Source organism: Lepisma saccharinum, chromosome 23, assembly GCF_977018435.1.
Source record: "Lepisma saccharinum chromosome 23, izLepSacc3.1, whole genome shotgun sequence".
Classification (NCBI taxonomy): Eukaryota; Metazoa; Arthropoda; class Insecta; order Zygentoma; family Lepismatidae; genus Lepisma; species Lepisma saccharinum.
This window is the reverse complement of record NC_139251.1, coordinates 33,459,339-33,486,798: the sequence shown is the minus strand read 5'-3', so window position 1 is coordinate 33,486,798 and position 27,460 is coordinate 33,459,339. Positions and strand designations below refer to the sequence as shown.

The 27,460-nt window shown below is 38.6% G+C and overlaps 1 protein-coding gene across 1 annotated transcript in view; it reads right to left on the bottom strand.

The window, feature by feature from the left end:
• The window catches only part of LOC146005463 (uncharacterized), a 121,559-nt gene extending 96,558 nt beyond the window's left edge, over positions 1 to 25,001 (bottom strand). The window contains exons 1-2 of the mRNA XM_083144706.1: positions 24,875 to 25,001; positions 13,760 to 13,821 (exon numbers count right to left, since the gene is read on the bottom strand). Of these exons, the coding sequence (XP_083000832.1) occupies positions 13,760 to 13,821; positions 24,875 to 25,001 (189 nt within the window). The remainder of the gene's footprint in view (positions 1 to 13,759; positions 13,822 to 24,874) is intronic.
• Between the last annotated feature and the right edge of the window lie 2,459 nt (positions 25,002 to 27,460).

Below are 27,460 nucleotides of genomic sequence, written 5' to 3'. Positions count from 1 at the left end.
GTCCTCAGTAAACCAATTGCATCCCTTGTACCTCTTCCTTTCCTGAAACCAAAATGTTATTCCTCTAACTCGCCACTGACCTTCGAGTATAGGCGTCTGTTCAGAATTCTTAGAAGAATTTTTGCCGAGTGAGATATCAAGCTGAATGTCCTGTACTCAGAACATTTTCTGGCATTGCTTTTCTTCTGCAGATGTACCAAAACAGTCTCCGTGAAATCTTGTGGCCAATCCTCTTTCTCATAGATTTCATTGAATAAGTGCAGTATTTCTCTTTTTCCATCTCCCAGGCAGTTGATAAGTTCAACAGGAATTTCATCAGTGTCCGTTGCTTTCCCATTCCTCATTTCTTTAAGTGCTTGCTCAAATTCTTCATTCAGGATATAGTATCCTTTTTCATCATCAGGCACGTCGTCTTCATTTTCTACATTCAGACTGTCTGGGCGATTCTCTTTCTGGTAGAGCTCTTCAACGTACTTTCCCCACACATTCGATATTTCTTTTTTGTCTGTGATTTCACATCCTCCCTCGTCTTCTATTATCCACATTGTTTTCCATTTCTTCTTTTGGAAGCCCAAGCAGTTTATTACTTCAAAATGCATCAGGTCATACCTTCCCCTTTTTTCCAGTTCTTCAATTTCTTCACATTTTTGTTTCATCCATCGTTCTTTTGCCCTGTCAGTTTACCTTCTTAGCTGGTTATTCAGTATCCTGTAATTATTTCTTCCCTCTTCTGTCTTTACATTCTTCCATTTTCTCCGTTCCACCATTTTTCCCAGCATACTTTCAGTAATCCATGGTTTCTTTGCACTTATCCTTTCCCTGTAGCCTATTGTAAGCAACTTTTTATTCCATCCCACATCTCATTCTTATTGTTAAAACTAGCTTTAAACTTAGTATAGTTTCCTTGGAAATTTTCTGCAAACTTTTGTCATTCCTCTTCTTCCCTTAGCTTCTCTAAGTAGGGTTTCTTGCTCACCTGATCTTGTGTTATCTTCTTCAATCTAAGATTGATTTCTCCTATTAGCAAGAAGTGGTCTGAATTAATGTCAGCTCCTGGCAATGTCTTCGCATTTTTCACACAATTTCCAAATCTTTCTTGTTCCAGTATGTAATCTATCTGGTATCTTTTGCTATCTCTTGGACATATCCGATGTATCTCCTTCTCTTATGTTGCTGGAACAGTGTGTTTCCAAGAATTACAGAGTTTCTTTTACAGAAATTTACCAGGCTTTCCCCTCTCTCATTTCTCTCACCTAATCCATATCTTCCTACTGTACTTCCATCCTGCCTTCTCCTACTACAGCATTCCAATCACCCATTACGATAATGCATGATCCCTTTCTCTATTTTTAAATCAAGTCTTCTATCTTCTCATAGTATTCCTCCCCTTCTTCTTCTGACAACCCACTATGTGGTATATACACTTGAATTAACGCTAAGTCTTTCTTCTTTCCTTGAAGTTTCACCATTAAAATTCTGTCATCCACATAACGCACTGCTATAACTTTATGTCTCACACGTGGTCCTAGCACTATTCCCACACCACGGTTTCCTTGTTGATCACCTTCAGAATAAAACATCTTGAACTCATCACTCACTATATCACCATGTTGTTCCCACCTCACTTCTGATATTCCCATACCATCTACACAACCAAGATCATTACAAATTGCCTGTCATAATTTTTTGAGGATTCATCACAAACAAAATTAACACATTTAATTATAAATCACTTTTCATAATTTTTGCACACAAACATATGAATAGAAGAAATGGAACTCTACAACATGCCATGAGTGAAAAAAAGTGAATGTATAAATATTAATAATTATTTCGTTTTGCAACTGATTTTTTTTTTCATTTCTCCTCATTCGATTTTGGCATGTATTAAGCCCTGTCTGGTAGAATGTACCACATACCCTGTAGCGAATCGTGACATTTTTACGTAGTCATTACAAGATTTGCCAAACATCAGGGTCGATCTTTCAACGGAGGGGAAGGGGGGGCTCAATATTTCTCTGCGACAAAGGCCAAGGTCACTGCCAATTCAATGTAAAAGCTCATACCACAGACCTTACGACTATAAAAGACACATAATTCTATCCCATACGACGAGAATTATTAAATATGATGGAAACTGAAATGCAAACACCTAAATTGTCGCGTTTAATGGCAAGAAGAACCTTTATGGTTCGCCGCCAATTGTTGTTTTGATAACGAAAAGCAGATTCATAGGGACATTGAATTTTCGTGATGCGCGAAATCGCGAAATGTGAAAAAAGATGCAATTTTGAACATTATGCACGTAACTACACCCCCAATGATGAAATATGCATGAGTTTTATTCGCGAAGTAATGCGAAATGTGTGCTTTTCCACGAAATGAACGCTTTTTCGCGAAAAACACGTGAAATATCATCAAATTAAGTAGAAAACACGCAAAAAACCGGCAACTGTCGATTTGTAACGAAACGTTTGCCTAAAGTCTCCTACCACTTGCAGCTGAAGAACGTTTTATCTTCGATCACATCAGCAAGATGCTGCAAATTTGGATTTCCCATGCACATAATCTCAGTTCGAAAACAAACTTCGCTCCCTGTCAAGCTGCATTCCTTTCTTCCCCGAATGTCTACTCAAATTCCAGTTTCATTGAACTTGCTACCTGTAGCAGCCATAAGCTTAGTCTGTTCCCGTACATCAAGGGAAACAATGGTGTCATTTGTGTACAGTCATGAATGAATTTTGTTTATCATCATGTGATTTTCAACATGTGTTTGTGTATGTTGGACAGCAAGAATATCCTTTAAATACATACAGGGTGGTCCATATGTCTTGTTCCCCCCCCCCCCCGAATCAATATCTTGTTATCTCTAATTCAGTGTTTCTCTTGCAGAGATGGCTGACACAAGCTCCTACAATGTAGAAGAGCGCCTTGTTGTCAGTGTTTGGGCCCATGAACGTCCCCATACCGGCAAGATCATGGAGGATTTGCGACGAGATTTCACGAGACGATTCCAAAAAAATGCACCACCAAAAGTGACAATACTGCGTTCGGAAAAGAAACTGTTTATGTTGGGGTGTATCAAAGACAAACCGAGGCCTGGTGCACCAACCAAAAGACAGAACACATGTGCAGGAGTGGAGGCATCTGTGCTTCGGTCACCACAGAAGTCACTGAGCAAAACGGTCAGCTGAGCTTGGAATCCCGAAAACAACAATGTTACGACACATGAAGAAGGATCTTGGATTGAAATCCTTTAAACCAGCAAGCGTCAACGAGCTCAGTGATGACATGCGTAGACGACATGCAGCATGTGGAAGAATGTTGGAGGTATTTCCGACACTCCCGCAGCGGGCTGACCTTTTCTTCTCCGATGAATGCGCAATATATCGAAGTGCACGTGCAAGGGATGTGTATTTCTGGTCCAAGGAAAATCCGCATTATTACGAAGAGCTGGAAAACAACCCCCCCCCCCCCCCACATGTGATGCTCTGGGTCGCTATGTCCGCTAAACACTTCGATGGCGTAGTCAATCAACACTCCTATCTCGCCATGTTACGGGCATTTTTTGTTCCACAGCTCCAAAGAATGAATCTCCAGGGACGTTCCTGGTTTCAACAGGATGGAGCACCGCCCCACTATGCCATCGCTGTCAGGGAATATTTAAGTGAAGTTTTTCCCAATAGGTGGATAGGACGCGGATCGGTACATCATCCGGCGCCTCTGGATTGGACTCCCAGAAGCCCTGATCTCTCGTCTTGTGACAATGCCCTCTGGGGCATTATTAAGGAAAAGGTATCACAACAACGATACCAAACAACAGAACAATTAAAGGACGCTATTAGTGCAGCCTTTCAGAAAACAATCACGAAAAATTTGCTTCGTAAAATCTCACACAGGTCATGGCGCCGTGTCATTTTGTGCCATGAAAATAATGGTGGTCATACTGACCTTTTGGATGCGTAAACAACATCCTGGTTGACGCTGAATCCATACGTCTTACAAATTGTTATACTGTTATTATTAGGGAACGGAACTTTATGTGCTAAAAAACTCAGAAATATTTATTTTTTATGTGTCATAAATGTTGAAAATATGTGATAAAAACAGGAAAATATGTGACAAAAATAAAAACATTTGGTAACAAAAACAAACTATAACATGCATTTTAAACACCTGAAATTAGTTTCTAAATGATTACCTCTTAGCGAGCTATTTTTTGGAAGAGTTGCAGTGGATCACCATAATTTTTTCCAAATTCTCCATTGTAAATCTGTGACGATTATCTCTAAAAAGCATCTTATATTGTGAGAAAGATCGCTCCACGTCACAAGAAACAATTCTTGCATATTTGAATCACGAAATGTCACTAACGTTTAAGTTTTCCAAAGCTTCGTCTTCCTCTACTTCACTTTCCAAAACACATGCAATTTGGCACAAAGTTTGAAAACCTTGGTTTTTCCCAAAAAATTCTGTACATTTAGACATTTAGATCCAGTGAGTTCTTGCAGTTTCGTTTCTACTATACGGACTTTACCAATGGAAGCTGCCAAAGTGTTCGCAGACGATTCAAGCTTTCATATGGAATTAGAGAGAATGGACAGGTTTGTTGAGATGTATGCCAATTCGACTTTTAAGGAGGCCTCCATCAACAGTTCTTGCAGAATTCTTCTTTGTCGAGATCATTTACAACAGATACAATTTTTTCAAAGTTCTGGGCATAACATCAGCTTCCAACCAAGTGCCCCATCGCGTAATTACAGGTGTAGGGGGAAGGGGAACCTCAGGACATTTTTGTTTAAAAATGTCTATTCTTCTAGGCGACTTGATAAAAACTTTCTTCCCATTTGAAACCAGTTTATTGACATTGGGATAAAGAGCTCTTATCTTTTCACATATTCCATGCAACGCATGAGCCACACATTTAACGTGCACCATTTTGGGGTAGCTAACGGCAAGGCCTACTGCAGCTTTTTTCATGTAAGCTGCAGCATCTGTCACGAGGAGAAGAACATTGTCAAATTTTATGCCTTCCGGCCACAATAGCTGCATTGCTTCATTAAAAAGCCTTGCTATTGTTACGTGTAGCCAGCCCCAGCTACTTACAGCTATTTTCTCCCAATAGGATCGTAGGCGAGGTGCCAGAAGTCTGCCAGCGAGGGTGTTCAAAGACAAAACAAACCTAGCACTCTCGATATGAAAGAGGTGCAGAGTATAAACATTTTTCCTTCGAGGATTTCGAGGTAGATGAAGTCAATGAGCGATTTTATGTATTTAAAATGAAAATTCGCAAAATATGTATTTACATACGGAAAACTGGAAAATATGTGTTTTTATGTCAAATAAAATTTGCTGTGTTGACATATAAGGCTATGATCAGAATTTTGGCAAAAATGAGGGTCTGTATCTTATCGCAGAAAAAACATTTATTTACCTAAAGTTCCTTTCCCTAGTTATTATCATAATATAAAATTATGTAAAATTGTTAGTGTCACACGACATGTGGAATGAATGTCTACCTTACACTTCATTATATTATTTTGTATTATTATAAAGTTGTGTTATTACCAAGTTATGTAAAATTATGAGGGTAACAAGACATATGGACCACCCTGTACACCCTGTAAATCACTTGAGATATGCAATTTAGAAATGAAGTGATTTTGTGTTATGTTTTGTTTTTGGTTGGACAGCTAAGTACTTGTGTACAGTATATAAAAATGAAGTAGTTTATCAATTCATAGCTCTTTTGTATGTTGTTTCCTCTCATAATGAAATAGTGTGTGCCAATTGTTTTTCCACCGCTGGTATATACCGCTGATCTAACATTTTATTTACCGCTCTCCTCAGTTTTTATTTACCATGAATTTGTCTCCCTACAGATTCATATCGTTCAATGTGTGCTTTTCCTCTTAACAAGTGGAAATAGCAGACATTCGAGTGGTGTGCCAGGATTTTCGAAGAGGGGGAGGGGGGCGCGTTAAGTGTACTTTTTAGTAGTCATTCCTGAAGTCCTCATTTTGCCATCTTTTCCTGCCTTTTCTTTCTTCTTTCTTTTTAAAGAATATTGAGCCTAAGCAGAATTATGATCCTCACCACCCCTCCTTGCGCACGCCACTGAACACTCGGAAGAATCTTGATGACTGCAGACAAACCCTGCCGTGTTGTAAACATGGGGATGGGGGCTGAAAAAAGGTCCTGTTATGACCCAGACCTTCAAGAGTGGGGGGAAAGTACAGCTCGTTGGACCTGTCTGCCTGTTCGGAAGCGTTCGGCTGTTCTCGGCACCGGCAGAGACCAGATAGATTCGCACCATTTTGCGATGAGCTGGGCCGACGAACACCATTGCCTTCAATAGGAAACTTGGCGGGAGGGTTCGGCACGAGGGGTAGTACTGGGGCCTCATTTCGATGCGCTAAGATTAGCGAATCTGTTGTGCTTTTCGAGCTGTTTCATGCTGTCGCTTGGCTTATTTCGCACAAATATGCGAGTATTCTGACTTATTATTTTTACTGCTCCTCTAATATACAGTAGTGGCATTAATTCTGGACACTTTTTGTAAAATGTTAATTTTTTAGAATAACTCGAATGTAAAACTATATCCTGTATAGAAAAATTAAACAATTTAAATTACATCATTCAGTAACTTCAATAATGCATCTGAGTGCATTATTGTAGCCTGATTATTATTGTTATTGTTATTTTCATCCAACAGAACGCTTGTGTGTGATTCTTGTGTATTACATCAACTTTGAGCATCATTGTTGTACATCATTCGCTGACCTCAAGAATGGCTCACACCTTACTGCAGCATTGTTGTTTGATTATTGGTATATTTATTAGTATTGTTATTGGTATTTTCAACCAACTGAACTCTTTGTTTTCATTCTTTAAAGCACTTGGCAGCTGACTTTTGTGAAGTGAACATCGTTAGATACTCTATGTAGTGGAGTGAGTTGAAAAGTGATACTGAAATTGCAATTAATGGCTCCTAACACAATAAAACGAGCTGATTGGTCACTAAGTAAAAGGAGTAAGGCAGTGACACTTCGTAATGAAGGTTATTCTTATGAAGAAATAGCAAAAAGGTTGGGTAGTGGTGCTACAAAGTCAGGCGTTAGAAAGGTTTGCAAGCGGTATGAAGCAACTGGGAACACAAAAAACGCTCCAAGAAGTGGCAGGAAACCAAAATTAACTGCTCAAGACTGTTATAGAATCTGTCGCCTTTCTCTACAAGATCACCGGCATACGGCAAGAGATGTTAATGCCATTTTGAGAACTTCTGGAGTAGTAGTTTCTGACCGAACAGTCAGACAAAAACTTTGTGAAAATGGTTTACGAGCGAGGGTCGCAAGAAAGAAGCCTTATCTCAACCAAAAGCAGAGGAAAAAGCGTGTGCAATGGGCATTAGCACAGACGGAGTGGACACAAGAAGATTGCGGTAAAGTAATTTGGAGCGATGAAAGCAAGATCAGCATCTTTGGAAGTGATGGTATCAGGTATGTGCGTCGCCGAAAAAGTGAAGACATGATACCTGAGTGCACCACCGCCACTATGAAGCATCCTATCAGTGTCATGGTGTGGGGAAGCATGGCAAGGCATTGTGTCGGGCGCCTAGCAGTGTTAGAAGGCAACATTAATGCCAAAAATACCAAGAACAGCTCTTACAGGTAAATTGCTGCCCACAATTCGTGATTTGTTTGGGGTAAGGTACAGCGGTGCATCTTTCAGCAGGATGGCGCGAGGTGTCACAATGCTGGAATCAATCAGCGATGGTTCAGGGACCATGGAATTACTGTTCTGCCTTGGCCCGGGAACAGTCCCAACCTCAACCCGATTGAGAACTTCTGGTCAAGGCTGAAAATTTTGGTGGCGCGTCGGAATCTTAGCACAAGAGGGAGCTGTTAGAGGCCATTGCCCAATCATGGTTTAGAGTGATAATACCGGAAGATCTCAAGTGTTTGGTGGACTCGATGCCACGAAGAATCGAGGCAGTTATCAAATCAAAAGGATATCCCACAAAATATTAACACAACACAGTTACAATAACCATAATGAGTGTGTGCCAAAATTTACTTTTTACTGAATGAACATTTTATAGGTGTTGTTATGCTAAGAACACTTACTTACATTTTCTCTATAAGTATTATTATTACTATTAATTATAATTTAGTGAGCTCACTTTTTGAAACATTGAACATAAAGACATGTTTGTTTATTTCCTGCAAATTTGACTTAAATAAAAACGCAAATTTAAATTAAAATCAAAACGAATGTGATTTTCATCATAATTCTCAAAAGTGTCCAGAATTAATGCCACTACTGTATATATATAATGCAATATTTTTATGATTTTGCTTGGTCATCGCCGCATCTCTAATTGTGATGATGAAGATGATTGATGATATGACGACACTGGTCAATTAACAAAAAGGAACATCCATATCAACTCCAGATGGCACAATCACGTTAGGTAACCAAGGCAGTATTTTTTATGCTGTCATTTCACACATTATGAGTATAAAGAATATATGAATACCTCCTTATGGAAGAACTCTGTTTCTACCATTACTGCTTGCATGCATATTTAAATATAGGTAAGTCTCACTTGGTTGCTGAGCAAGTTAAGGATGGTTTAATTTACAGAGGAACCAACTAGGGCTTTTGATGACTTTGCATATTTTTCTGGTAATCCAGAAACACGTGCTTTAGTATTTACTTGTTTTGTGACAAAGCTTTTAAGATGAATTTGTTGGGCAGTTTTGGTCGTTCTCTTACATCTGGAGTTTAATTTTTTTTATATATTTAACAATGTATTAAAATATTGTATTTTTTCCTGTGTCAGTGTATGTTGAATGCAGCTTTTCAATGTATAAAAGTGTGCGGTCTTTTTCTATCTTCTTAATTTGCAGAAGATCTGGGTAATATACTTTAACTCAAAGTTAAACACTGAACTCACATGATAGGCCTAGTTGCAATTGATTATATCTGGATTGATGATAAAAAAATCGTTTTAATTTGAGAATTTTTTTTTTTTGGGTCATACATTATGAGTTTACTGTCTCAAATCATTTATTTCTAACATATTTAACATGAGGAAAAATGTTTTAGGATACTTTTTTTTAGGTCTTGGGTCATTTTATGCAGGTTTAAAAGTCATAAATGCATCATTGTTTTTAGGTCATTTATTGGTCAACAAAGTCCTAGCCTATTTATTTTTTATGTGATACTTTTCTGCATATATAATGATGACATGTTAACAAACTGACCAGAGAACAAACGAAGAATAATGCTTCAAATTATTCTCAACTTATAAAAGTTTACAGTGCATAATTTAGATTCAGTATGAAAGCACATTGTGGGTTGCAAGGAACACCATTTTTTTAAGTATGTTTTTTGCACACTAAGTAGCAAATTAATGTTAATATGTAAAAAAATTTATGGTAAAGGTATATAAAAAAAGTTAACTTGTCCCCTGAACATTGCACTATATCAAGAAGGCATGGTGGTAGAACCCCCACGGTCCACATATTCTCAATCTCAGACATAGTGGAGGTGATGTGACCAGCATCATGTTCTCGCCACCGTTACCTCCCCACCCACCAGGTACCCATTGAATAAAGGCTCGGCGAGCACTTGAGTCACTCTATACAGAGATCACCAAGTGTGTGAATCAGACCTAGAGATATCCAGCCTCCAGGAGCCTTGCAAGGCTGAGGCTGAGTTGGAGTTCGGAGGCTGAGGATGAGTGAGGCTGGAAGCCGACCTTGAGCTTGGAGGCTGACCTTGAACTTGGAGGCTGAGGCCCTGTGAGGCCGAAGGCAGAGTTGGAAGTCGGAGGTTAAGCTCGCGTGAGGCTGGAGCTTGGAGGCCTTGAGCTTGGAGGCTGAGGCCGTGTGAGGCCGGAGGCTGACCTTGAGCTTGGAGGCTGAGGCCATGGCAGAGTTGAAGGTTGGAGGCTGAGGCCATGTGAGGCTGGAGGTTGGGTCTCGCAAGCAAATCAAATGAACAGCTCTACCTACACGATAGCAGAATCCGATCTGCATCTCGCTTCCAATGGATTGTACTACGGGAATTTTTATGAAGTTCGGACTTTGTGAAACTGTCTTTGTCCTTCAGAAAGGAAGCCCGCCTTCTACCAGTTGTTGATATGAGCCATGCCAGAGGTGATTTTTGGCCTCGAGGGTAAGTTGCATTCCTTTATTTGGCATATCGCTTGGCTCTCTGTAGCGTAGGGTGCAGTCTGTTCACTTCTGTTCTTTTTTGTCAGATGTTATTTCGAGTGTATTCTGGAAAGGAAGTATGTAACTTCTGGACTATCTAGAAATCATATCCAGTAATTGTGCAGTCGTTGTCGCGTGCCTCCTGGAAAGGAAAGTATGCTCCTGTTCACCACCTGTGTTAGGAAACACAACGACAGCAGACTATAACTGAGATGCTTATGTTCTGAAAAAAGTGAAAATATAGACACGTTCCGTACCTCGTAAAATTCTATGTTAAATCTAACATGACTATTAACATTGTGAAATCATTAGCCCCTTCTCTTAACACACAAAGGATTTCCCATGAACTGTAGAAGAAATTGGCCAACTTCTTATCAGTTCAGACCAGAGATGTCCAGCCTCCAAAAGCCTTGCAAGGCTGAGGCAGAGACCGAGTTGGAGTTCGGAGGCTGAGGCCGGAGGCCGAAATGGAGCTCGGAGGCTGAGGCCATGTGAGGCCAGAGGCAGAGATGGAGCTCAGAGGCTGAGACCCTGTGAGGCTTGAATCTGAGTTGGAGGTCGGAGGCTGAGGCCGTGTGAGGCAGAGGCAGAGTTGGAGTTTGGAGACTGAGGCCCTGTGAGGCCGGATGCCGAGATGGAGGTTGGAGGCTGAGGCCAACCTTGAGCTTGGAGGCTGAGGCCCCGTGACGCCGGAGGCCAAGTTGGAGGTCGGAGACTGAAGCCGGAGGACAACCTTCAACTCGGAGGCCGGGCCTCGCGAGGCCAAAGTCAAATGGTCATCTCTGGTCAGACCAGGGTGTACAGCATGGCAGTCTGATGCCTTACCAACTGGACCACTTTGGTTCTTTATTTAATATTCACTGACATTTCCCAGGTTTTTCAAACATTTCTAATAAAATATACTGACTTTTCAGAATTTTGAATTTTTTGTAAATCCCTGACTTTGCTTTGATTCATCCAGGCCTCTTTTTTTTTAATTCCATGACTATTCTAGGTTAATGATATTTTTGTGACTCTTCTAGAATTCTGAATAATTCTTTTAAAAATGCCCACACACTACAGGGTCCGGGTTCGAATCCCGGTCGGGCTTGGTTGTTTGTGAATGTCCATTCATCAATTTCATCATTTCATCACTCATCCCCATCTTCGCAAATTAGCCAAGAGGCACAAAACGCGAAGTAAAATAAACTAAATCAAATCAAAATCAAATCAAACTACAGGGTCTGGTTCTGAAGATTCTTTTTAGAAAATCCCCAACCATTCTAGACTTCTGAATATCATTTTTCATTATATTCTGGCCTTTCTATGGCTCAGGCAGGCTTTAGAAATTCTAAATTTCCGTGACTTCTCAAAGTTTGTGAATACATTTTTAAAAATTCCCCCACACATCTATGTTTCTGTTTATTCATTAAAAACTCTCTCAAATTTTCTAGGTATCTGGACTTGTCTTAATCTTATCTTTTTCTTCACTACAAGATTACTGAATATTAAAAAAAAAAAAATTACTGAAAATTTTTTAAAAATAATTTTCATCGTGCTTCTCACATTTATTCTCACATACTGCCCTCACGCACATATGGAATGAATTAAGTGCAAAAGAGTGTTTGGAATGCACCTGATAAAGTCTCCTGTCAGTCAAATTCAGGGCACTCTAGGCAAACAAAGGTCACCCAGATATTTTTTCCACTAATCCACCAATATCGCTTGTTCAGTGATAGGCTAAACAGATATATGATTAACCTAACAAGGAAGGGAACAAAATTATTGTCATGCAGTTCCAATTTCTATGTAGTGTGTGTGTGTGATAGACATTGAAATATACATACCACAAAATTTATAGCCACGATAGCTCAGTCATTAGCAGGTCTGACTACCAGACAATCATTGGCGGGATTCTTCCACCTGTTCAAGCGGCTCCAGCGTCATATAAAGTGGGTGCCTGGAGTAAACTTTCGGGGATAAAGGTGGCCAGGGACATGGTGCTGATCACATCACCCCCACCTTTGGCCATGATCAAGACAAAGTGGGGCCCTAACTCCACACCCCCTATATGCCTTCATGGCATGGTGCAAAGCACAGGGGAGTACTTTACTTTTTCTTTTTACAAATATTATAGTGCTGTGCACAATAAAATCATAGTAGCTATGAATGTCATAATATAGACTCTGTATTGTAACAAGAAAGGAATCTGCTTATGCACTGATCAGGGCATCAGCTGAATGTTCTAAATACACATGCAATTGTTACCCTATTTTGTAAGCATTGGTCAAGTACTCTTCAGGGGAATTTTGTTCTCTCCTGTTTCGGTGGTGACGGATCATACAAAGAATTACTGCTTCCCTGACTATCAACTAATGATGGACTTTCTTCTGGAAGTGACTCTTCTCCTAATAGTAATGCTGGTTCATTGCCAAAATTACCAGCAATCACTTCAATATCAGTGTCTTCTTCATAAATCATAAGTGTGTTCAACTCTTCAACGTCTTCTTCAAATAGCTGCTTTTTAAATTGTTAGAAAACCTCAACTTCTTCCCTTGTTGGCATTTCTTCCTAAGTAACAGAGGACCTCCCCGATGGCATAGTGGTAGTGTCATCGCCTGTTGTCAAAGGATCCCAGGTTCAATACCCAGTGGAGGCACATAGTGGTTCAGATCCCAAATTAAACTGAAGGTCCAGTCTCGATTAGCCTATCTCTGCTTAAAGTGGACTTAAAACAAAAACTCGTCCCGCACCGTGGCCATGCAGTCTAAGGCATCATGCTTTCGGCTCCAGCTATGCACATGTTCGAGTATCCTAAGATTTCAGCCAGTGTATGGGACAGCTGGTCACCCACCATCGTGAGGGAATTGGGGAGCTACGAATGGGTAGCATAACCAGGTCATGAAAACCTACAACACCGACTGAGGGTTTGTCCTGCTGACCACACATCACTCCGTAACTGGTTGGGTGATCTCTAACCTCTGCAGGTGAGAGTTAGGCCAGCAGTCCATAGGTAGGTCCTGCCCCCACGGGCTTTTCCTCCGCAGGTTGTCATTTTTTTAAAAATAAAAACTCAAGCTAAGTAACAGAGAAATGCACTAACAATCACCACTTTATGTGTGATGCACATAAAAGCTCACACTCACATCTAATATACAACTAACAGAAATGGTTCTGTATCTCGTCTTCTTTTTCCCCTATGTCCATCTGCATGTACATCCCTCAAACTCAGCGGTACATCTCTTCTTATGTTCTAAAACACAACTAAACTGGCCCTGTTTAAACATTTGAGTTGGTGTTTTAAGTCCACTTTGTGCACGGTAAGGTTAATCGGGACCGGACCTACAGTTTAAAGTGGAATCCGAACCACTATGTGCCTCCACCAGGTATCGAACCTGGGACCCCTTGATTACAAGGCGGCGACGCTCCTCCCGCACCATCAGGGAGGCCTCTTGTTCAAACATAAGCGACAACCATGAAGACCCTTCCTTGTCACACACACGTCATTCTTAATTTTATGCATAAGAAACATGCAGAAGAGCAAACAATACACTTACATCTTCATTTCGGATATTTGCCAAGGTATTCACGAACTCCTTGAACTTGTGACGAGCATCATCTGAAGTGAAAAAGAAAGAAAATGTTATTAGCAAATGTATTTATTAGCAAATGTAGAGTATTCCATTAATAACATTCAATTCACTACAAATAATAGAAACAAGTGGCAATATTAGAGCTTTAATCATAAATATTTCATCTGATTAAAAATTATTCAGCCTCACAAAAGTTTCATGAATCAAGCTGAATTTAATTTTACTGGTTTGTACATAATGTACAAGTCTCCTACTTTAAGACTGTTGCAAGCATTCGCACATGTTTTTTTATGCAATGTTTCGGAAGAACATATGCTCCATTCATTAGCCATTTATTTCCAGTTTGTTCAATAAACAACATATATCAAACTACAAATAAATGTCTGCTGGAGGGACCACGTGTTCTTCCAAAACATTACATCAAATAACATGCTTAAATAGTTGTAAAAACTGCAAACTAGATGCAGGGATGTATCCAGAAAGAAAATTTGGAGGTTGTCCAGCCAGGGGTGCCAATTCTCCAAGCCGAACGGCGTCCCCCCTCGATAATAATATGATGAAAGTTATCTCATTGATTATTATTAATATTGTGTTTAGTTATTCTTGGAATCGTAATTTCAGAATTGAATGTCTGTTAACACTTTTCAGAAGCTAAATTGTGATGTGGGCTCTAAATACTTTCACAACTGTACAGGAAAACTGAAAAACTTATCTCAGATACAAAGTACAATTAAGAAAGTCCCATTTTCTACGTCACTTGCTTGGAATGGTTCACTCGGAGAGATCCGCTTAACTGACAAGGTTGAATTTGAATTTTAAATTTTGGGTGTGTCAGCACTAAGGCTATTTTGAACATGTCACTCTATACGGGGTCCAGCCCTTTACCATAACTAAAATAACATAACAGTAATGCCGTGTTGTAACTAAAATCTTAAAATTTTCTGACCGGTTAAAATCTGAGGCCGAAAAGAGGCACTAAGCACATATAGCGACAAAACACAGGAAAACACACAAAATTATACTGATAATAGGGTCAGTCGCCAGAGCCTCGTTAGTCTGCAAAATGCAGTCCAGGGTGTACTGTGTGGAAGTGAGGTTGACAATTGGGTGTACCAAGTGGAAGGTCACCACTTACAACAGACAAGGTTGAAGAAACTTAATAAAAACATGAAGTGAATCATGTTTTTTCTAGAAATCGAGTTTCACACATTGACAATAGCATTTTCTTTAAGTCTGGTACATAATGCAATGTATTTGTTTTTAGTACTTCACCTCTTCATATATTATTTTTAAAAAAACACACACACACACACACACACACATCAACTTCACTTACAGTACCAAAACAGTTTCTCACTGAAGTCAGATTCTCAGCTGATATACTGTGTCACTACTCAGTGTGAAACTAAAAAAAAAAAAAAAGTGGATGTTACTTGAAGAATCCACAAGAAAAGAGGGGGGAGTCCGGACCAACTGGATACCCCCTTGACTAGAAGAAGAATCCATCTGAAGGACCATTACTTGAAACTTAATCTTTGCTTCATTTACTTCTGGGAGTGGGTTTGTATTTAGGGGGTAAACTTAAGGGTAAATTTAGAGCCAAAATGACTAAATTTGGGCCTTTGTAAAAAAATGTAGGTGGGGCTGTTAAGAGAATTTTAGAGGTTGTACAGTAATTGAACCCTTATCAAAATGTGTTGAATTGCACAACAAACTATTCAATGTAAATGAATATCCTATCTAATATAAATATTTTGATTGATTGATTGATTTGTTATTTTAAGTCCACTTTATGCACAGTAAGGCTAATCGAGACTGGACCTACAGTTTAAAGTGGGATCCGAACCACTTGTGCCTTCACCGGGTATCGAATCCAGGACCCCTTCATTACAAGGCAACGACGCTACCACTATGCCATCGGGGAGGCCCTACAAATATTTTGATAATATGTGGATACAGAATATCACCCACCTCAATCATTCTTGTTAGTTTACATTTCTCAACTAAGACACAATTACTCCACAGCAAAATACATAATTTTTATATGGGGCATCCTGGATGGTGTAGTGGTAACATCTTCACCTTGAAATCAAGAGGTCCCAAGTTTGATACCCGGTGGAGACACAAACTGATCGCTAGGTCACACAAAGTGCAAGCTATTAACAGCCTAACTGAAATTGCCAGCCTGGGATAAAACCACTGGTCGGAAGAAGCACGCTACTGTATCTAGCTACAAAATGTGTAGCTGTTGCAGCACTACATTTTAAAAATTGTAGCTGTAGCAAAGGTACAAAATTCCTGGTAGCAAAAATTTCGTTACAGCTACATTTCTTCTCGGAGGTTTGAGGTAAATTTTATATGCGGCAACAGTGTAAAAAAAATTTGACAATAACGCTTACTTGTGTATGAGGTTTAAAAAGACAACGTCTATTACTAGATAATTGCAATACGAATAATCTAGAATCTAAATGTCCTGATATCCACGTAATTTATTTCATTTTGATATCCAGATAACCAAATGATATTCATGAATATGATCCGGCCAACAGCTATTTATCTTCAAGAAAAAATATGTTGATAAAAAACCTAAATAAAAATAAGTTAATTGAAAAATATGTCAGATTTGAGTAACACCCTAATGGTAATACTCAGATATCAAATTTGAATTTGATCATTCTCAAACACTATAGTAAAAATAGGGTACTGTGGCAACACTGGTATCAAAATGATAGAATGATGGGTATCATAATAATAAATAATGGAATCTATTTTCTATAAGTACCACTGCTAGAGGCTTCTCTTGAATACCCATATATTTTTAATTAAAAAGTAGTGCAAAAGTAGCAAATTGGAGTAGCGTAGCGAGCTACTTTTCAGTAGCTGTAGCTGTAGGGAAGCTACATTTTTGTAAGCGTAGCAGTAGCTAGGCTACTTTTAATATGTAGCGTTGTGATCACTGGATAAAAGTCAATTGTGGAAAACACTGTGACACAGGGAGATGCAATAGCTGCATGTTGTCGCCAATGTGATGCAAAGACAAGTGAGTGCACATCACATGCTGTGAACACCTGAAAACTGACGCACTGGGACAGAACCTGTCACTGCAGTGTTCAAGGAGGCTCTGGTAGAGTAAAAACCACAACCTTTCTGTACCATTGAGATACTCCAGTACCAAACGGGGAACCACTTCAAGTTGCACATACAGCACCTAACTGGAAATTTTAAGTCCACTTTACGTGTAGATAGGCTAAACGAGTCTGGTCATACAGTTTGAAGTGGGATCTGAACCACTATCTTCACTGGGTATCGAACCTGGGACACCTTGATGACATTACCACTATGCCATTGTGGAGACCTTGCACACATGTTGTTACCAGAAGTGTAGTTTACATGGTAAAATGTACATATACAAATGCATCACACATTTACCTTAGTAGCCAAGCACATTCAGTTGTCACCACCGAAGGCACCAGGTTGAGATCCTGACCTGGGCATCAATTTACTTTAATCACCATTTTTCATCACATTAGGATTAACATAAAAATTCATATTATATGATGAAATACAAGAAGTCACTTTAATATCCCCCAATTGTCATTTTAGTAGCAGTATGGTAATATCATATAGCAAGGTTTGATCTTGTTCAAACCATGATTTTTACTCATATAACCCTCTATTTCTCTATGTTAAAAAAATAAATCAATATATATATGCTCCTTGATAATCATAATTCACCACTGATATAAAACCAGGTATGAGCTCAGCGGGCCCAGACCCCTCATGAAATTTTGCCAAATGCTTACAGAAGCAAAAGCAAACATTGCTTATAGATTGTGGGGTGTAAAATTCTAAAATATTAACTTTTGTTTCATGATCAGTAAAGATCATCCCCCCCTCTCAACCAAATGTTGTATTGTCTGCCTGTACATTGGGACCATAATTTTCACAACTGCAAATGATAATGCAAATTTAGTGTTTTACATTATTTGTACTAGTGTATGCTGTAAATTTCTATATATTTTCTACATATTCTGTGAGAAACATATCACAAAAATTGTAAATTTTCTGCTATATAGCAGAATATAGCAAAAGTGGCAGATTATGCATGGTTACAATATGTCCTCTTTTTAGAGAATAAAAAGGTCATCCAGGTGGATTTTGTTTTCAGAGTAAAAATGTCTGGGTTTTCTACAAAAATTACAAACAGAAGATAAATAAAAACAATTATCAACATAGTAAGTCACAACATACTCGCTAGATGTTACACCCAGTGGCAGCAAGGGGGTAGCTGCCCCTTCATTTTCGCCACTTTTGCCCCCGCGCTATGATAAAAAACCTTATCTACAAAGGGAAATATAGTCCTCCCCCCCCCCCTTTTTGGAACCCAATCGCTGCCACTGGTTACACCAGTTCCAAGTGTGAAAATGATCATATGTAAAATTGATACCCAAACAATGTTGATTCCGACCGAGAATTTGACATTAGAAATCTGCACAAACCATCTCTCGGGTCTTTCAAACTTATATCGGTAACGGTTCCATATATCGGAGACACATTTCTTCATTTTTACTAAGAAAAGTATTTAAGAACACTCGTTTCAGCAGAGTACGAAATGGTGCAGAAACTGAAAACTTCACTGTAGAATGCTGCAGAACAAGAAATAATCACTTTTCATTTAATGAACTTGCCTTTTGCGTGAAGCGACAACATTATGCCGTTGTTTCCATTATGTACCTGCAGATGGCACGAGCGTCTATAGTCACGAAGTGTCGCCAGTGGAAGAAGGGTTTCCAAACGAAAAAGTTGGGCCCCATAAAAAAAAAACTCGCTATGTTCCTGGCCTTCACTACGGAGAATTGATGAAATATGACTTCCATTGAAGAGAGACCAAAATTCTTAATATCATGGGAAAGTAAATGACAAGGATACATATTTTCAGTTTTACCAAATGTGGTGTATGCAATTTACTTGCAGCAATTCAAATTAGCCTAGCTGTGTTCAGAAGCATAAGTTTGCTTCAAATCCATTGGAAATTATCAATTGCTAGAAGATTGTGATATAAATTGAACCTAACAGAATTTCTTTGAATAGAAAGCTCGCTCATACAAAAAGAAAATCTCAGTAAAAACAAAACTTGGTGTTCATAGCAGAGTTTCAATTGAAAATGGGATGTTTGGTTGATGCTGGGGGTTGGTTCAGCACATGGTAAAAATAACACAGCTAGGGGATACCATCCCCATACAACCCCCTTCACTTTGAGCATAGATTCATAGCAAAAAATTAGATAAATTCAGACACATAATACATGTTGAGAAACAAAATCTAGTAATCTGATATTCTAAAGGTAAACAAAAGCGTAATGATTCTCTAATGTCATCAACATTAATAAGTTGGTATGTTACATACCGACAACCATAATATCATAAAGATTATTTGCAACTGGGGATTTCCATGAAAAGGGTCCTACTCAGGCACGTATCCAGAAATTATTTTCGGGGGGGGCTAAACATATTTTTTTTACAGGGGTATAGATAGAACGTCGCAAGGTTTAAGGTCGATGGTGGCGATTTAGTTCCAAAACGGAGGGGGGGGGGGGGGGGGGGGGGGCAAGAAAAGTTTACTTTCTCTTGGTAGACAAAGGTTAGCATTAAAGAGCCATAGTACGGGGCCAAAACTGGAGAGCAACTGTCTCCTAAATCTGCCACTGTTTAAGGTGCTGTTTTTTTTTTCTTTTAGAACGTGATATCGGGACATTTTTTATCACTCGACTCCTCTGTTGCAATGTACGAACGTTGTGTTTGTGCCGAAGCGATCTCAGTATGAGTATGTGTCCGTTTCACGAAGCTGTTATGCAATGGACAATCCATTCGAATGTTTTGATTTGATTTATTTTATTTTACTTCGCGTTTTGTGCCTCTTGGCTAATTTGCGAAGATGGGGATGAGTGATGAAATTGATGAATGGTCATTCAAAAACAACCATGCGCGAGCGGGATTCGAACCCGGGACCCTTGGCGTCGCAGCGCGATGTGCTAACCACTCAGCCACAGGGGCCCAATCGAATGTGTTCTCCTAGGTTTAGATATAATCCTTTATGGTGTTGTAGCCTGCCTTCGAAACGTAACCTTAACAAAAATCCTAATTTTCCATCCTTGTGACTTGGATCTTCAAGATTTAGGAAGAATTCAGACCGATGGCACACACACGACGTTTGCAACGAGTGACCCAATCAACAGAAACTTTTCACACCGTAGCGGCATGACAGGCTGCACAAGCCTGTGTTCGATTTGTGAAATCCTCAAGCGGCACGTATAGCTTGTAGCTTCGGTGTGAAACCTGGTGGGTCAATCTCATTGTCACCTTGAAACGGCAGCTCGTGTTGACCACAGAAGGAAAATATATTGTCAACCGGTGGGAATGTCCCTTAGTTTTCCTTTTGTCCTTTTTCTGTGCTTGTTAATTAAACAGGCAACATCTTACGGTTGGGCATACACAAGAGATGTGCCATGCAGAAATTTTAGCGGAAAATGCAGGCTCCACCAGGCATACCGTGCCATTGCTCTACAGTGACAGCAAAAGATCAAGCGAAACCAAGGGTGACTCGGTAGCTCACTTGGTAGGACAAAGAATGGCACGGTATATGCCACAGACCCTGGTTTTTGAGTCATGGTCGAGCTTGCTTTTTCCGCTAAAATTTCCACATATGCAACATATTCTTGCTTTCTCTTTCGACATTCATAAAAATTTTCGGCCTTCATGGCTGCCCCTTTGTGGTAGTTAGTGTTTGAGTGTTTTTCCAAAACAGTTGACTTAAAAGTCCTTTTTTAACCCACGAAACTCGCGGACTGCATACAGGAAACTTGGTCCCGTCACTAATAAATCGTCACTCAAAACTTAGAATTTCAGTCGATCTGTGCAGCTTATTTCCCTTTTTTTTAAAAAAAAAAAAAGAAATGCTCCAATGCCCATTACTGCTGAAATATTTACTTTAGAGACCTTCGATCATTCGGCTCATGACCCGAAAGTAGCTACACTGTCGGCAATGTCTTCAGCTTTGGACCCGAACTTGTAATAGTGGTAGACTTCAGCACTTTCCAGCAAAATGTGTCACTAGTTCTCCCCCCCCCCTAATCTCCACATCTTATAAAACTGTCACTCGACACTGACTGATCACTAATTGACTGTCACACTTACTCCTGAAGTCTTACTGAATGATTCTGTTGTACAGACCAACCGTGAAATTGAATCCGCGTATTTATATCCATATTATATTGTGGAATGTTCCGCACATGAAATGTTTTGTAGTTCGACTCCACCTCCTACTCAAGAACGTTCCCTCTCGAGCTTTTCTGAGAATTAGTAATCCAACGAATCGCTTTGTTGTGCAACTTCCAAATGCTGACAAATCTTTAAATAATGCTCAAGTTTCTTGCGACAACACCGAAAGAGCAAGAAAAGTTTACATACAATATTATCAATAACAGGGTTATCCCTCAGGGTTCTAGAACATTCTCCGCTTTTCCTCGATAATTATATCTCTCTCTAAATTAGAATCACAATATTTTATTTCACAGACACAAGCCAAAAACCTCATTTTATCTAGTGTAAATCAAAAAATTTCGGAGGGGGCTCGAGCCCCCCCTCTGGATACGTGCCTGGTCCTACTCCATGTAAATAACAAAATTTGGAGATTGTTGTTACCTTTGTTTGCATTAAGGTTTAGATGCTTGTGAATACACATAATTTGCACACTTCACCAATAAAAATTACCTAGGTACTAGCATCTGCAGCCCGCATGCTTGACAGACAAACGAAGTTAAAATGTGCTACATTTTTAAAGCATCACACACACATAACACACTTTCGTTCTATGCCAATCACACTCAAGTTTTCTTCATTTGTTAGTTGACACCACAAAGTACTTCATAATTCTGTGAAATCAGTTCATTATGAATATTTTAATCCAATCTCATGTCTAGAACCTTAAGTTCTGTGTGTAAAATGTCACATGCCTAACGCTGGTATGTCCCATTTGTATTTTTTTTTTATATCACTTTTCAGAGCGAATTTACAATATAGAGAATGTCTCCAATTTTCATTAATATTTAGTATACTAACTAATTTTGGCCCTCTAATCACGAATCTGTTGTTAAAATGCGGGGGTCACGTGTGCAAATTGGGAAAAAAGCCGAAGTAAGTGGATTTTTTTTAGAGCTGTATCGCATTGTTTTACGAACAAAATTTTAACTACGCTTGCCTAACCTAACCTTACCGGAAATGGTTCGTGGAGCTTTCCATGAATGGTTTGTGGGGCTACCTGTGCATGGTTCGTGGGGCTGCCCGTGCATAATGTACAATTTGCACACGTGAGCCCCGCATTTTAACAACAGATTCGTGGCTAGAAGGCCATAATTAGTTATTATACCAAATATTAACGAAATTGGAGATTGTAAATTCTTACCCACTCTTTCCCAATTATAACAATGAAGATGAGGGACTACATGGAACTGATGAAGGGATGTTCACATAGAACACCCATGACCCAGGCTGGAACTCAAACTCCAGGTAAGCTACTTCAATAGCGATACTGAAAGTAAACCACTTAACATAATCAGCCACCAAACCAGCTCATAAAAATGATGTAATCATCATCATCATATTTCTTCATATTAAAATTTCAATCTCCGCAAAAGTCTCAAATTTGTTTATTTTGTTATTTTTCACATTCACACTTACGTATTCTGCTAAGATGGGATTTCGCTTTTTTCACGAAAAAAATTTCAATTTTCCACATATTGAGTAATTATTGTTCGTTCGTTTTTTGCTTGCAATCTTGACTAGCGTTGTCTATCATCAGTGGGTATGCAGTGTTTCCAACTTTCTTCACTGAAAAATACCTACTTTCCCCACACATCATTTACAGATAGCCCCACAAACCATTCATAAATAGCCCTACGAACCATGCACGGCAAGGTTAGGTTACGTTAGGCAAACATAGTTAAAATTGTCATCTTCGAAATTGTCATGTTCTTGCAATGGAACGGTGTGGTTGGAAACACTGCCCGGGGATTACATCATCAAATGCATGCAACATTTGGTTCACGTAGTGGGAGGATATAGAGGCAACAGCTTTTGTGCATCGGAGACATATTAATCTTGAAAAATACATGATTTACCGGCCAAATAAATTAAATGACGGGAAAAAACACTTCCACAACCTTTCAAAAGTCTACAGAAACTCAGTTCGGTAAGTACTTTCTCCTGTAAAATTGAAGAAATACGTTTCCTGGAGATCAAAATTTTACCACCACAGTGTTAGTTCAACTTTTCCACCACTGCTTGTATCTGATATCAAATGCAGATTGTAAGCTAAATCTTAACTGTACAAAAAAGAGTTGGTATTCACTTGTTGACTCACCAACACACAAGACAAACCATGGACCTAGAAACGTGGACGTTTAGAGGTGTCTTCCTCTTATGGCATATGCTCCCAGTAAGGTGAGATTTCCCAAAATTCCACCCCTAAGGGAGTACAAGGATGTTAAAACTTGTCGATTATTAATTTCGTTTGTTTACAACCCAATTTTTTGCACCTAGAAGTGTACATGATTGTTAAAAGAATGGCAAAAGTGTACATATGCATTGAAAATCAACCTTCTCGGTGGCCAAGTAGGTTACGCAGTCAACTCACAATTTCATCATATGTTCCAAGTCTTGGACTACAAATAGGTGTATCTTTGCAAACATCCTCTTATGTATATGAATGAGGTTATATTATATACCTAACAGATTTTATATAAATAGAAAAGCAGCACACAATTTTAATACATAAGTTTTCCTACGCAAAAAGAAAAAATCCTCAGATGAAAGAAATTGGAGGTGAAAATGACATTGGGATGAAGGTGTGAATCATTATGAAAACCATAATTAGTATACATCTTGGACCTAAAGTGTAGTTATGGTGGTAATGAAACTTGAAACTGACATGGTAGCCTCTTGTGGGTGTTAAGAACATTGTACATGCATGGAAATGAGACAAATATCCAGAAATACAAGGCAACCAAACCTATTTTGCATTACCTATCAATGAGGGATTAAGAACACTAAATCTAACTCGCCTACCATATAACATATGGTAGTTGAGCCGCTACACAATTATAAGCAATAAACGTTTTTGAAAATTGTATATTAAGGTAATATGCAGCACTCTTTCCCTTATTGCCCAAGAATAACATGCACAAACTGCATGTATTACTTCTGAAATATTAACTTTGCACATTTGTTTAAAACGCAATATCCAAAATCATTTCTAACTGATGCAGTAACATTGCACACATTATGTCTTATTAACCTAGACAGCACGATTACTGGTTTATTCAATGACATTAAAATAATGTGTGGCATACAGCAACATGAACAACACAACATTTCAACACCTTCCCCAATGCCCTTTGTACATCCAGGATTATGAACTCATTATTTTGTATTAACACAACAAATGGTTTCATTGTTGATGGGTAAACAATGAAATGAAGATGAATTAATTCTTTGAGTGCATAGTGGTTGCAATACTAGTAACCTGAAGTAGGTGTAAGTTAACATCAGGCATGTGAAAGAGTACACAAGCATTAGCTTCACACTAGGACAAGGGATTGTGATATGTATGATTCCAGACCACCTTGTGTGTGCATTTATGTACAAGGGTAATTTTGATATACCATATGGTAGTGATGCCAACATACCATTGTAAAGGAATGAGATAGAACAAACGCACTGCATTTGCCTTTTAAAAAAAATAGCAATTTGCCTATGGAACATTCAAATAACACAATTAGTTTCAGAAATTTACCATTAAATATTATTTGGCCGGTATATCAAACGATAACGATTTTTTAAAAAGAGGTGTCAACTAATACCTTAACAAATATTAATTTATTAACAATTTGCAGTGTACTAATAGAGGTCATTAATGTTGTCCACATCACTTTACACTACGATTTACTAGCCAAGGCCACGAGAAACAAATTTTGAAACCATGTTACCGACAACATAGACATCAACAATTACAAATAATAAATACCTCTCGTTGCTATGTCCGTTAAAAATGGTTTGAAGTATTTCACTAATTCATGGTTTCGCACTTTTCCGCCTTTTTCTAGCATAAAACTCAGAACTGCGTCCTGAGAGAATTCCATGGGCGCTGCCATTTCCGGAAGTTTACATATATGTTCCAAACAAGTGAAGGTAGAGTTGCACCACCTGACCGCATGTTTACGTGCACTCTGTGAAGAAAGATGTTTTGGGTTGTTTTGTATTTTACATTACAGTTTGCTCATCTGTCACTTTTAGCTGCTGGCAGCAATGAGGATGAATAATGATTGCATGAAATTGATGAAGGGATTCTCAAAGAGAAAGAGCACAGAGATTTGAAAACACAGGCAGCACCTTGGAGTGAGAGTGCTTGCGCACCTCTTGTTTTCTATTTCGCACTCGCACGCAAACCCCCTTCGCCACCCACAAATTCCCTTCAAATTGATACTAATCCCATTCCCACTTAGCCTGGGTGTAATAAAATTACTGTTATTTAACAATCATTAACAAATAATTTATTTTAAAGTAGAAACGCGTAAGATATTTTCTTCGTTTTTAGTCAGTCTCTTACATAAATATGTTTTTGTCTCGTTTAACCCTCAAAATGTTCGCAGTTTTCAATCATTTTTATTATTATCAGCATACAATATGTCTCTACAGCATATTTTTCTTTTGTATGCAGAACAAAAAAAACGTTATTTATTCGTCATAACATGTGTAAAAAGAAATATGTAAGCTTAGGTGAAGCTCTAATTTATGCTACTAAAATAAATATAATAATAATGAAGCTTTATATAAAAGTTAATAAATATACCTGATATTTTTCTTCCGATGAAATACACATCCTATCCCTTATAGAAGCTCAATGCCCCTTTTGCACCCCTAGATTTCAGAGCCCTTCGTCGCCGATGTTAGAAAAATAATAGAAAAGTGAATTTAATTTTAAAATATTGTAATAATCAGCATGATGGATCCCAGGAGAGACAGAATCCTTATCCATATATTGAATCAAATCATTAAATTGCTATGGCCTAGTGGGGTATTAGTAACAAGATTTTATGGTAAATTGATAAATGACAGTACGGCTGCTAACAAAACCAAAATTGTGTTTTAAACAAATAGTAACAGTAAGTCTGGAGGAAACACAATTTTAAAAAAAGATTGTTCCTTCCTTTGGTAGAATGTTAGAGGAATAAATACCAAATCTGAAACATTAGTAAACAGTATTGATATGGGGTATTCCATGCAGGGGCGCCGACTTGTCAAAATTTTTGGGGGGGGCTCTGATCACTGAAATATATGAATGAATGACCCACTCCCTCCCTTTTTTAAAAATAAAAATTACATCTTCGTATAGCAGTTCTTAAGCAGCTATTATATTCATCATGCAAATGAAATGTAACATGAAAAACGTGTGTCTGCTCATTTGTTTTTTAGATAACAATTAACATTTTTATTTAAAAGTAGGCTATGTATTTACATGATGCCGGCCTCGGTAGCCGAGCGTGTTGGTTGGTCGGCTGAACTCGCTTTGATCCAGAGGTCTCGGGTTCGAGTCCCGGCGAGGGCATGTGTGTGTTTTAATGTCCGCAACAGACTTGTAAAGAAAGGACATGTGACGGGTGCAAAGAACCTTAATGTTGACATACCCATAAAAATAGCAAATATTTACAATATTTAACAGTTTTATTTAATTATTTACATAAATGATAAAACAAATCGTAGGCAAATAGTTTTACTTTTTTGTTCTTGCTACAATATTTTACTTTTTAAATTTAATTTTGCAATAATAAATAAACACATAGCACGCCGTGCTTTAGCAATAATGCCTTTGATCATAGCCGTTCCCGCTTTCGTAATACAGACTTTTCATAAGCTTTCCTTGCGTACTTTACTGCAAGCCAGTGTTGAATAAACTCAAAGACTTTAGAATTATTTTCCCCTTATTCTTTGGACTAGAGGAAGAGATTTCAAGGATAACTAAATATCGTACATATCAATATTGCCTGAAAGTCGTGTTTACGACCTCAAATTGTTCAGAATTCACTAAACAACATACTGGTATACTTGTCATATCACCTCGTTATTTTGAAACTCTTTTTAGTAAAAATGTTAACAATACTCATAATTTTATACTTAGTATATAGTAATAAGTCATGTGTTTTTCTGTCTCCGTTCATAGCCCCCCCCCCCCCCAAAGTTGATGGTTTAGTGGTCTCAGCCCCCTAAATTTGATGGCTAGAACATTTCAAATGTGTATTTAAAGTTAAGTTCATGTGGCACAATTCAGAGTAAACTTTACAAGAGAAGCAAAATAATACATTAGATCCTCTTAAGCAAAATTATTTGGGGGGCTCTGCCCCAACATCATTAACATTGGGGGGCTCAAGCCCCCCCAAGCCCCATGGAGTCGGCGCCTATGATTCCATGTGAAAATGCCACTGAACCTCAATTTTTAAAATTAATTGCAATGCTGTAACTTTATCCTATCTTGTGAGTGAACAAGCTAATATTATCATTTGCATAAAAATTCAAGTATTACACAAAATTAAGTTAGGTAAAAGATATTTTACAT